The sequence below is a fragment of the Corvus moneduloides genome, chromosome 4 (genome assembly GCF_009650955.1).
Source record: "Corvus moneduloides isolate bCorMon1 chromosome 4, bCorMon1.pri, whole genome shotgun sequence".
NCBI classification, from domain to species: domain Eukaryota; kingdom Metazoa; phylum Chordata; class Aves; order Passeriformes; family Corvidae; genus Corvus; species Corvus moneduloides.
In genome coordinates, this window is record NC_045479.1 from 27,844,796 (window position 1) to 27,857,223 (window position 12,428).

Below are 12,428 nucleotides of genomic sequence, written 5' to 3' on the forward strand. Positions count from 1 at the left end.
ATCTACCTCATATAGATTAGGGAGCCCAAGTTAATCTGATACACTGATCTTCAGCATTAGCCAGGTGGTATTCCTGCAGATTGCTCAAATCACCTAAGATCATACATGGAGATACCATTAGCAATGGTTTTAGAACATGATTCACATTGCTTAAACATGAATGATTTTACTTATTAAAGGTACTGCCTGCTGATCTGGTTTTGAACTGAGTATTTTCATAATTTAGTAGCTGTTCTTACAGCATTCTTCTGCAGGAGGATGCCAAATGAGAGGTAACATTTTTTCCTATCAGAATGACTGGATTCACAAGGACAGAACTTTGGATTGAATCCAAAGATCTGTCTGACTCATCACTGACAAGCTGGAGTTACTGTGGTTCTCTGTGAACTAAGCAAAACCCCAGCTTGTCCCTATAGACAAGTGGAATACAGAGGAACCCTTCCATCGTAACTGATGAAGGCTTTCTCTCTTTTAACCACTCCAGGCAAATTGATCTTGACTGTAAAAGGTAACCAGTACTAGTCAGGAAAATTTTGCTTTCTGAATATAGCCACAGTATTATGGAGTATACTCAGCCAGTGTACTTCCATATGAGTAGTCCATAAAGAATGATGAAGCCAAACTGGTTAGATAAAGGTCAAATGCAAAGTTACCTTATATATGACAGATTTTTTAAATAAAGCATGACTAATTGATTTCCTATTCCTTCGTGTGACATCATCCTGAAGTCAGTGTGTTTCTCCTTTTGGTTTTTGCATGTTAACTGATTTTTTAGAACATTTAAAGTGATGTAACTATTAAGGCTATCAGGATAAAACTATATACCCTCAAGGGAAATAGATTGCGGCTTCAAGTAAACAGAGTTCTAACTCAGTTAAAATATTTCATGTGACTTCTGTTCAGGTTTACTTTATTTAGATTTTGCCATACAAAGTAAAATTGGAGAGACTGAGTGGTCATCAAAATTTTTTTCCAGGTAGATTCTTTCCCAAACTGAGCATACCTAAATTTGCATGTAGTTACACATGCACAGACTGTCCAGCCTGCAGTTGTAGGACATGCCTCCCAGTGGTCTATGTCAGCCATAGAAGACCACTGGTTTCTCTAGTATTTTTAATATAGATGTTCAAAGTTGGCAAACCCCCAAAATACTTAGTAGGACTTCTGCGGAGGCCTCCTGGTTATCTTTTGTTCTGCAAAATTTAACCTCCTCCCTGGTCTCACATGACATCACCTCCTTGCACTGTCTTAACCTCAGAGACATACAGCCACACAACTGGCTCCCAGGCTACTTCACCTACTTTGCTGACTGATCCAGCTTGGTCTTCATTAGCAATCGCATGCTGTCTCACACACCCACACTACAGCTTCAGCCTCCATGGACACACACGGGTCCTCTGATCCATGGTGTCCCTCCAGTTTCTGGTATGCAGACCCTCATTTGCTCCAGTTCCTGGCCAGACTGACATGTATTCTCTGTAACTTGTCATTTGACTCAGTTACAGGCAGTTTGACCCTCATTCATGCACAAAGGATAGAGGCCCTTGCCCAGGAAAATAGAATCAGAATTTAAAGAGATTGAGTGCAGGACATGACCTGCAATAGGCTTATTGTACTGCAGAGCCAACTATACACATGTGGATCAGCCCTTTCTGTTCCCTTACCCCTCTATCTACTCAAACTTGTTCCTCCCCAAATCACCTAAATCCATTCCTTTCCCTGCATTTGGTTCCTCCCCTAAATGTCCCATCAGGAGTCTTACCCAATCCATGTGTCCCGTAACCCTAGACAGTGGTCTCTCTCAGCCTGAAGTGTTCTCCAGCATTTCTTCATGTTGATGTGTGTCACCCCTGGGCAGTGGGGTGGAGGCTCTCACCGCCCAGTTATGAGAGAGACCCCAACGACGTGTGTCTTTGCCTGATGTGGTGCTGCTGTGCCCTGCTGGACTTACAGAGATGGGCTTTTAATGCACTGGTGATGCCTCTGTGATGAACTCCAAAGTAGCTGGGCCAGGGTACTACTTGATTCTCCCCCTTTCTGTCCCTTTGTGGTCATTTGTGGATATACACAGGCACTGTTTATCACATAACCTAACATGGGAATAAGAATTTGTATCGTTTCCAATTATCTCAGTAGTATTCAAGCCTGTTCTTCAGGTACTTCACAATTGTAATGTCCTCATATACAGGTTCTATAATTTCTCACATCCAGAGTTGCTTTAAAGATGTTTCTTAAGTTCTAATTCTATCAAATACACTTTTGTAAGACCTTTTTCTTTCAATTGCAATTCTTTTATCCTGAAGTTATTCAAAGGATAAGGCCATATTGACTCTCTAAAACTCATCATAACTAAGTCACTTCTGGATATCCAGGACTTAGGTATTTCTATGTGTCTGGCTTTCTGCCTCTTCTCAGCCAAATGCTGAACTTCAGTCATTTATAATCAACATTTTTCATAGTTCTTTTCACTGGAGAAGCTATGGATGGCAGTTTGGACTAATGGCAGTGTTAATAATAGGTAAAACCATACATGAAAAAAAAAAATTACAGGATACTATATTTGGCATAACACTGGATTCTACCAAAGAGGAATCCACAGAAAGGAAAAAGAAATCACCTTGACTAAAATTATACAGTTCTATATTTGATAAGTAACATTATTAATTTATAGAGGTGCAAATGTGAGTTTGGTGTATTTGTGCATAAAACAGAGAATGGGAGCTATTTTTCTGCTGTTCACAGTAAGTAACAGTATTATTATGTCTGAATGTTGGTACATATTATTGTGTAAAAGTTTACATTTTCAAAATTATCTGTGAAATTGTCCATGTACTTTGTATAAACTGAGTTTACACAACTGAACTTGTGTAGGAATGTAGACAGAGCACTAATGAAGAGCCTGGCTGTGTGCTCAAAAATCTTTAGTCAATGTGTTTCTGTCAGACTAACAAAAAAACCATGGAAAATTTGGAAGATTTTGGCTCAGAACAAGACAAATTCCTGTTACATGTATTTATTCTATGGAACACAGGAAGAGTAAGGAAGCTGTATAAATCTGAACTGGTTGGTGTTTGCCACTGACATCAATGGAAGGAGGATGAAGTTTAGAATTTCCAGCTGTTAAAACTGACCTGGCAAGATGAGATTCATTACTTCTGCTGTACTGAAGAGCCAGGTGTCTCTATGAAGAGCCTCCAAAGATATTGAGGACTTAGGAGTGAGGGTGGAGAGAGGAGTGGGAGGGGTTTGCACGAGGCTATGTAAGCCTCTCAGCTCTCGACAGGGTTTAGACCCTAAAAAATGCAGGCATGAACACTGTGCTTTGTGCATCTTGTCTGGAGGAACTGGAGTGTCATCCTCTGCTTTGCTGCTTCAGAGAATAAATGAATATTTCAGAGAATAAATGAATTCCAAAGAGAGTTACCAGTCAGTAATCAGAGAAGGTTTAGTGAAACCAATGGGCAGACAGACACTCATGTCATCAGTCAGCTTTCTAAGGCTTTTAAAAATTCTTATCATTGTCTACCAAATATATTTTCCTTTCACCTTAGCAAAACTACTGTATAAGGACCAGAGATATTATTGTATAGTCATGAAATAGTATCATGGTAATGGAAAGATATAAAGCAGATCTATGTACAGAGAAGAAATGCGATGGAAAAATCATGTGTACCTTGCAAGCATAGTTCCTGTACTGTTGAGGGGGAGTGTGTCTGCGTGGTGATTAGCCGGAAAAAGTGTTTATTCCTTGCTTTTCTGTTCATATGTATGTAACAACAGCCACTTCACAATTCTTTCTTTCCAAAAAGCATAGCAAAATAAGAAATCAATCAAGTAACCATCTTTTTCTTTTATCTGTCATTTTCACGTTTCTTTTGAAATGCTATTCTTTATATATAACATATGTTACATATGTAACTGTTCTTTATATGTAATATATATGTATATATATTTAAGCTCATAAAAAAGAAGAAACAGTAGTAAGAATTGTAAAAGAAAAGTAAAAATGCAAGAATTTGTATTCAGACTGTCCAATCTGAATTTGATTTTCAGTTATTAAAGCATAAATATCCCGTGTATATACTGGACCTGCATTCCTTTTGTAGGAAATAATGTTGCAATACTGTTGCAATGCAAGACCTCCTCAGAGAGGATTTCTGCGCTGGCCCAAGGGAGGAGAGCTGCCTGCAGCCGAGTCCTGTTCGTGTTTGCTGTGTTCTGTAGTTTGATAACCAAGCTGTGAATTTGAGCATGTCTTTGTGTACCCTTTGGGAGCTGACAGTGATTAGTCTGTCCATCCTGTCTTGTGTCTCTGAGTCATCAGGATTTACTCACTGTCTTTTGTCCTTAGCCTCAGCCTCCCAACCTGCGTGTCCTGAGGAGTTTCACATAGGTGCATTTATATACTCTTTAATAAAGTTTCAGGGTACTTTTTTAAAATCAGGTTCAGTTGAAAAATATTTCCTAAAACAGAGTCAGGAAGTACAACAATGTTTTAATTAGTCCATGGATTAAAGGAGAAAATTAGGGGAGAATGTACAAGGATTTGTTTGGGGGTTTTGGTGAGCATTTTTTTAGTTTTTCTTTGATATATATATTTTTTTTTTAATCGTGATGCCTAGTGCATCATGAATAGTGTATGAACACACAGATCCTTCCATTTTGAAAAAACAACCAACAGACAAATCCTAACAACTCTAAGTAAAGCAAGCAAGATATCAAAACCAAGTAAATTATGGTATGGTTGGTTGTATATTTTTTTTTTACTATTTAAAATCTTACTTTCTATACCACTTCTTGTTTTCTTCATTCTCTTGTAAGCTGGTATAAATTAGAGGATGAAAATATTATTCAATAAATAAGACAATAATTAATAAAGGCTGTGCAAAAGTATAAGAGAGGTTGTACCTTATCGATAAGTAAGGACTTCTTTTCTTCCAGTAGATAAAGACAGCTTGTCTTTGCCATATAAATAACATCTGTCTATTATGGAGGAGCTATCAGTTCAAGGACTGAATTTTTACTATTCCATGAAGTTAAAATAATTTCCTTTAACTGAAAAGATTAGAGTGTCTTTTCTTATCTGAACATTGCCTTCTGTAGAAAAGAACATCTGTAGATGTCTGAGCAGATTTTAAAAAAAGTTACTTTTTCTTTGCTTCTTTGCACCCAAGAAAATAATTCAATCCTGTTCTTCCAAGAAATTAAATTGCAGGGAAAGGTGAGGTACCCAGCGTTGTGTAGAATTATGCTCACTGCAGAACACAATGTTTCACACAAATAATTCTGTATGTGCACAGTGTTACTTGTGGGAAAACAACTGCTTAAGTTTATGAGCTAATGAATCATTCAAATACACACAATGAAAAAGAGACCTGTCTACATCAGTATTCTGTAGTGTGCACACGTGTATATATATATATATATGTACATATATATATTCCATTTTATAGGTAGTAAAATACAGATTCAATAATAAATAATTCTTAAAAGTCATATATTAAGCATGACACGTCATTTTATTGATGTAGATAATGAAAAATGTCAGTATGAGAAATTCTTTTTACTTATTAGCTTCAAATTATTTTCTTTAAACTACAGCACTTGCTTCTAATATATGAAGTGAAAGGAATTATGGCTCACCAATGACTGTTTAGCACTGTATTAGAAACTAAAGAAAACAGTCTGTAATTCAGGACTCGTAATTTTATGTTCTGGAAGTTGTAATGCTGATGATTGAAAACTTTGTTACAGAAGAGTAAGTTGCTTCTGTAAAGGATGCAATCAGTTTCAAATGTGGTTGGTTAGATAAAAAAGCCTGCTGGTTCTCAGTACACCTCTGTTAACCAATTTCCAGGGTTTGGTTTTGTGGTTGGTTTTGGTAGATTAGCAGCCATGTTTTCCGCTTTGAAACAAAATATCTCCTTTACTGTTTCTTGAAGAGTCCATAATGGATCATGAAACTGGTTAAACAGGACATGAAGTGAAGTTGACTGTAAAATACAGAAAGATAACAAAACATAATTTAATTAATTTATTTTTAAATGTATATCTAATTTATTTTAAAAATATAATCAATTAAAGTGGGAGCTAAACTACCAAGTTAAGTAAAAAGAATAAATTTATTGCCCCTTTAAACAATATGATTCATTCTCACTAATCTTATGTTTGTTTGATTCTAGACCACCTGACCTAAAGACAATGACTACAAACTTGTGGAAAAATAGTAGAAAAACAGATTATAACCTCAGTGTAATTACCAGAGTAAAAGAGAGAGAACAGTTCTAATTGAAATGACTATTCTGTCATTAGTCTTTGAGACTGTCCTACATAAAGTTCATGACTCTTATATATATGGATGTGTAAAATTATTTTTATAAATAAATTATATTGATATCAAGATGACATTTGCTATTTTAAGTTTCTTTCAAGGTAATTATTCTCTAAAGTTTAATCACACTTGTTGCAGAGATCTTTAAATTATTTGTAGATCAAATTTCTGACACGTCTGTACTTGCCAAGCTAAAAAATTAACTTCACAATTTTGCTTCATTTGCAGCATCTGGCGAGGACCAAACGTAAACTGCACTGACAGTTCAGGTTATACTGCTTTACATCATGCAGCTTTAAATGGACATAAGTAAGTGCCTCATGTTTAATTTTTATGTAGAATGGTATTTAATTCTGTAACGTAAGAAAATATAGCATAGTTCTGAGATTTGTACCAAAAACTGGCAAACCTTGACTTATTAAAAGAGCCTTATTTCCAATGGGATGTATTAACATAGGATGTTCTGACACTGTCATCAATATCAATAAGTGGTAATGACAAATGGGAAATGTTTAGTTTAAAAGCTATTGATTCTATACTGCTTCTTCCAAATTCTTCCTTGGTTTGGGGGAAATTTAGTATTGTTACTGCTGATCTTGGCTCTAGTGCTTTTTCATTGCTGGGAAATTGCAGCAGAAAATACTGTAGTATACTTTTGTGTGTATGTACAAATGTTTAGTGTGTGAATGTTTCAGGAAGCAATTTTGTGACATAAAGAAAAGTATAGATTAGTCATTAGTGAAGCAAAAGTAATGTGAAAAGAATATTTAATAATTATACACCTGAAAGCAGGAAAAAACTGGTATTTTCACTAAAGAGAATTTTGACATAAAGCTTTGCTTAACTCCTCTGTGGGAGATAAGGAATTGATCCAAACCCAATTGAAATTAAGAGTGATTTGCATGAATGTTAATGTGATTTTGGACTGTCCATAAAATAGCACATGAATAGATTATTATGTGTTTAGTTTACTCATTGCACAATTTTTGCACTCTTCTATGGAAAAATTAAAACTGTAGGATGTGTCTTGTATTCTAGAAAGGTGCCTATTTTCTTTAGGACAGATTAATCTTTTGATAAATGTGGGATATTCTGTTTCTAAATAAATATATGAAGTTAAAATACTCTTGAACTAGATATTGTGCATTTTCCAAAATTTCAGTTGTGTAGGAAGATTCAGAATCATCCATTAATATATTGTTACCTCCATGGAATTAGGTGTAAGTTCTTAATATGGTCTATTAAATTTAGCCTTTTTGTTCATAATTTATGGATTGTTTCTTGTGCTATTGTTAATTTTTGACTGGCAAAACCACAAGCATTGCCTTGCAAAGATTGCCGGTTTTAAATAGGTGAAAACTGGATTTAGTATGTTTAATACTGGCAATAAACCAATAGTTACCCAGAAAGCTAAAAGTATTGCTATATAAACGCTGAAACTATCCGAGATTACAAGTGAATCCTAGCAATATAAACTATAAAAATCCCAAAACATACAAAAGCCAAATTATGTTTTCAGAGAGAGTGTTGACTGAACTTTTGGTGAAGTCAGGGTAAACTTAAATATGTGGACTTATGTACAGCAGCAGCCTTTGAAAAGTCCAATGTTGGCTGCTATGACCCCTTGCACTCACAGCAGGATAAGTAGCAGTAACTGACATCACAGTTATACCTTGTTTTATTAAAGTAAGCTGAAATACATCATGTGTTACTGTGTGAAAAATCCAAGCCGTTTTACTGATCCTGCTGCAATGGTAGCACTGCCAGCAAGAGAATTGGACAGACACCTGGTGGTTCTAATTTTGTTAGTCACCACAAATAACAAATAAACTACTTTACACTCTATTTGAGTTTTCAAACTTGATATTCAAAATCAAAATTACATACAATCTTTTGACACAAAAATCTTCCCACTTAGGAGAAGTTCCTGTGCTTTAAAAACTTCTGGGATTTTAATTTTTCCCCCTTTACACCAGGTTGAACCTGAGAGTTTTCAAAGTTTTCAGGGAAAGTAAGAACATAAGACTTAATGACCCAACCATGAATTTGTGGCTGGGATACTTGTTGGACACCATTGTTCAAATCCTTGCTTGATCACTGTATGTGATGAATTCCCTCCTCTTTGGTTATTCTTGAATGGTTTTCTTTCCTTGGGAAACTATTCTACTTTATTTAAGTAATTAAATCATATCTGGGGCAGGTACTGGAATCTCAGTCTCCCTAAGTAATTTCACTTAGCCCAGTAATGTTACTGGGCTAAGGACTTTCAATCTTCTCCTCTCTGACATATATCTGTACAAAATGAAAAAGTTCTCACAAAGCACTAAAAAAGACTGACCCTAGGTAAGTGTGATGGGTCAGAGCATTCTTGAAGGATGAAGGAGATGCATGTTCTATATTGTAGCTTGACTCTTGTAGTGGACTCTTCCCAACAATTCCTGTATGTTCTTATCTCTAGATTTCATCTGTGGAAGGCTTTTTACTGATTTTCTTCCACTTTGTTCAATTTATGCTTCCTTTGTTTTGTGTTTCTTTCAAAGGAACTGCTGTGTATCTCTAGTTCTCATTGGACCATTTTCTGCAAAACCAACTATTATTTTATGAGAAGTCTCTCAAACCTTACGTGTACTAAAAAGTTTCCCTCAGGAGTCACTTTTCTGGAACTTTCTGTGTAGCAGAAGTCTTTCTGTAGTGGAGCTGCTATTTCTTGGTTGTTCTCATGGCATTTGACCTTTTCATGAGTAACCAAAATCCAGCTTAAATTCTCCTCAAAGCTTAGATGTGATGACTCCAGTATCTTTTGAAGTCAGCTGGGAATTTCTTTTGACCTGGATATATTCCCTCATAACTCGCCACATTTTTCTTTCAAGGGGCAATTAAATAAGGTTCCATCAAGGTTGGAAGAATAATTGCCTTAGATATATCTTCTGTCTTAATTTGTCGTCAAGGGTTTCATTTTTAGTCATAAGATAGGCTACATTGAGCTCTCTCCCCTCACTGATTTTTTAAGCCAAATCAGTCAGTGTTTCCATATTTGTAAAAAGTGTGCATAGAACTGCCCACACTGGGGATTCACTTAGCTTAATAACTAATGAGGCCTGACTGTGTCAAACTATGAGATGACAAATGCAGCAATAAGACAGAATTTATTTACTTTCTGATGTACTTGGTAATGTTATCATACCACACAGCTGATCTTTATGTTTAGCTTTTGAAGTTAAGTACAGAAGGCTACTTAAAAATCAGGGATGCAATATACCAACTTACACTACTCTTTTATTTAATGTAAGATAAGCCACACCAAAAGCACTGAAAGGAATATTAAGAAAATTAAAATGGTAATAAGTCACTTTTCCCCTCACTGCTACAAGGCAGCTGAATGTGGGAAATGAAAATAGAAGCAGTTATTTCATGGAAGTAGTGTATTTCTAGCTACATCATCATTAATTTTTTACCTGTCTTTGAGATAATGCCTTAAAGAAGAGGAAAAACTGTTACTTAAGCCTTACTGTGAGAAATGTTTCCATAAAACTATCCTCTTGTCATCCTGCCTCCAGAATTCAGCAGTGATGGGGACAAGAGTACTTCTCTGCCTTAGTGCCTTGAGTGACATGCACCCAGCCTGGACGGGCAAATCCTAAAAATGATTCTATGGCCAGGTGATCTTATTGCAAGAAACAGATTCAGAGAGCTGATGATAATATTGGTATTAATGGTATTAATAAGAAGTGAGAATCATTACAATTAATAGCATTTTGTCTATGTTTTACTGTCTCTTTCATTTTCAAAAATTACTGGTCTTCACTTTTTGCAGCTGTTTCACTTGAAATACAGGTATGGGATTTTTTTCTCTTTTCCAGGATAAAAATATTGGTAATATATATGTTCATGTAAAAACTTAATAAAATTAGCTTCCTGTCGATTTTTAGATTTGCCTCCTGTTTTCCAGGGATATAGTTCTCAAATTACTTCAGTATGAAGCATCAACTAATGTAGCAGATAATAAAGGTTACTTTCCTATTCACTTGGCTGCTTGGAGAGGAGATGTAGATATTGTGAAGATTCTCATCCATCATGGACCATCACACTCCAGAGTGAATGAACAGGTGAAGTGATAAAAAGTATTTGTGTACATCATCAGAAAAGAGCAGCACATATTCTTTAGGTCTGACCAATTTATAGACAAATTAAAAAAGAAAAAGGTCTATTTTCCATTGTTTCAGTAATTTCTTCTCTGAGACTGATAAAATCTTCCCTTACAAGCATACCAGATACCTTTATTCTGGATGGGCACTGACCTAAAGAATATTAGATTTAAGAAGTATGGAAGAACCTTTGTTTGTTTTTGAAAAGTCACATGAAGACGTACTCTAACTATGCATCTTTTATGTATGGTTTTAAATTTGCATGAACTTTGTGTATTTTTCACTATATTAGATATTAAGTTCCTGAAAATCTTTGGGATAAAATTAATATCCTTTGTATATTTTAAGACTACTGTAAAGTATCAGGTATGCAGTGGTAAATGACAAACCATGACTGCATGTATGCATGTGCAGCAGAAAGGACACATAAAAAGAGAAAGACCAAGAAAAATTATGAGAGTATTACAGTGGGTAAGGGCAGTATAAAAATGTTGCATTCTGCTGTCAAACATATGGTACACCTTCTGTTTTTATTCTGTATATTCTCACATGGTCCATTCATAGGGTTAGTGTTTAGAAATAGAAAGAAGCTGATTAAAATTTGACACGATCTAGGCTGAGCTGCTTACAGACTGGAAGTAGGCTGTGAAATACAGATAGTAACCATTAAGCTATTGAATTTGCCTGGGTAGTCAGAGAGTTGTTGGAATGTGAAGGTGGGAGTCAGCTCCTGATTCAGACCTAAGCTGTAATGTCTGCATTGCCTGTATGTGCACCATTTGGTTCCACAGAGGTCTGGTTGGTGTAATCACAGGAGCCAACAGCGCTATTCAGGTGACTAAAAGGAGGATTCAAGTGTCCAAAACCAGAAATGCAGTACCTTCTAAGGGCCTGCAGTAACTGATACATCTGGATGGGCCTGAAAGTGTGGCAGAGGGTGCTCAGAATTTCCAGGTCCTTGTGGAGTGGGTGATGAAGTCCAGGTACGGTACCACCTGGCACCCCACAGCAGCTCAAATTGCAAAGTGAAATCTAACAAATGAGTTGCTCTCTCAGTGCCTACATTAGGGTGGCCAGAGGGCAAACTGTGAGAAAATAAGAAATGTGAGACCTAGATTGCAAACACTTAACCAGTGTGAGATGCCGTGCTTTGAGTAATGTATTTGATATCTGAGGTTATACACCTAGACATTGGAATCCATACAATCACTAGGATGGTGAATATCAAGTATCAGTGCACAAAATATAGGAAAATAAAGTAATAAAATATGCCCATGTGACAGTCTCCTGGGAAATCCTATGATACGTTGACACATCCAAGAAACAAACAAAACTCAGAATTTGTCATTCTGTGATTTCAGTTTTAGATTAAGATAATTCTCCAATGTTCTCATTCTCATCAGCTGTTTTGTGTAGGATGAAACCAGGTGAATTGTAGGATTACCTTTTGTCAAGGAGAGGGTTTTTTCCATTTTATTTGTGCAACAAAACAAAAAGCAACTATTGGATTGCGTGTCACCCATGTGCTTGAAGACATTACATACATTCTACTGACAGAATACTGGAAGCTGTGTAGGAACTTCAGAGAGGGTGAGAGTGAAAAAGATATTTTGGTAAGATCGGAGAGAGAAATGTAAATTTAAACCTACTTCTCCCCAATCCCACATGTACCTCCAGACTTCTAGAATATTCTCAGACTTGATTAGGTGTGCTGTATCTGGTTTGATCACTGGAGCAAATAAGCAGGGATACAGCTGATACTTTTATAGCCCACTGACTCAAAAAAGGTCCTCAGATGTCCTCCTGTTTATGCATTTAACCCAAAAACCTTATAACAGAAAATGTGTGAGCAATCCTCACAAGAAATGTGTTACCTTAAAGTCTTTTGAGGGAATTTCGATCGTATTAAACTTTGAAGTTAAACTCAAGCATACAGAGTTTTTCTGACCTTG

At 36.1% G+C, this 12,428-nt stretch overlaps 1 protein-coding gene across 8 annotated transcripts in view; it reads left to right on the top strand.

Moving 5' to 3' along the window:
- The window catches only part of ANKS1B (ankyrin repeat and sterile alpha motif domain containing 1B), a 416,591-nt gene that overhangs the window by 37,403 nt on the left and 366,760 nt on the right, over positions 1-12,428 (top strand). For all 8 annotated transcript variants that reach the window (XM_032107198.1, XM_032107196.1, XM_032107200.1 and 5 more), the window contains exons 2-3: positions 6,560-6,640; positions 10,281-10,437. In XM_032107198.1, coding sequence (XP_031963089.1) covers positions 6,560-6,640; positions 10,281-10,437 — 238 coding nt within the window. The remainder of the gene's footprint in view (positions 1-6,559; positions 6,641-10,280; positions 10,438-12,428) is intronic.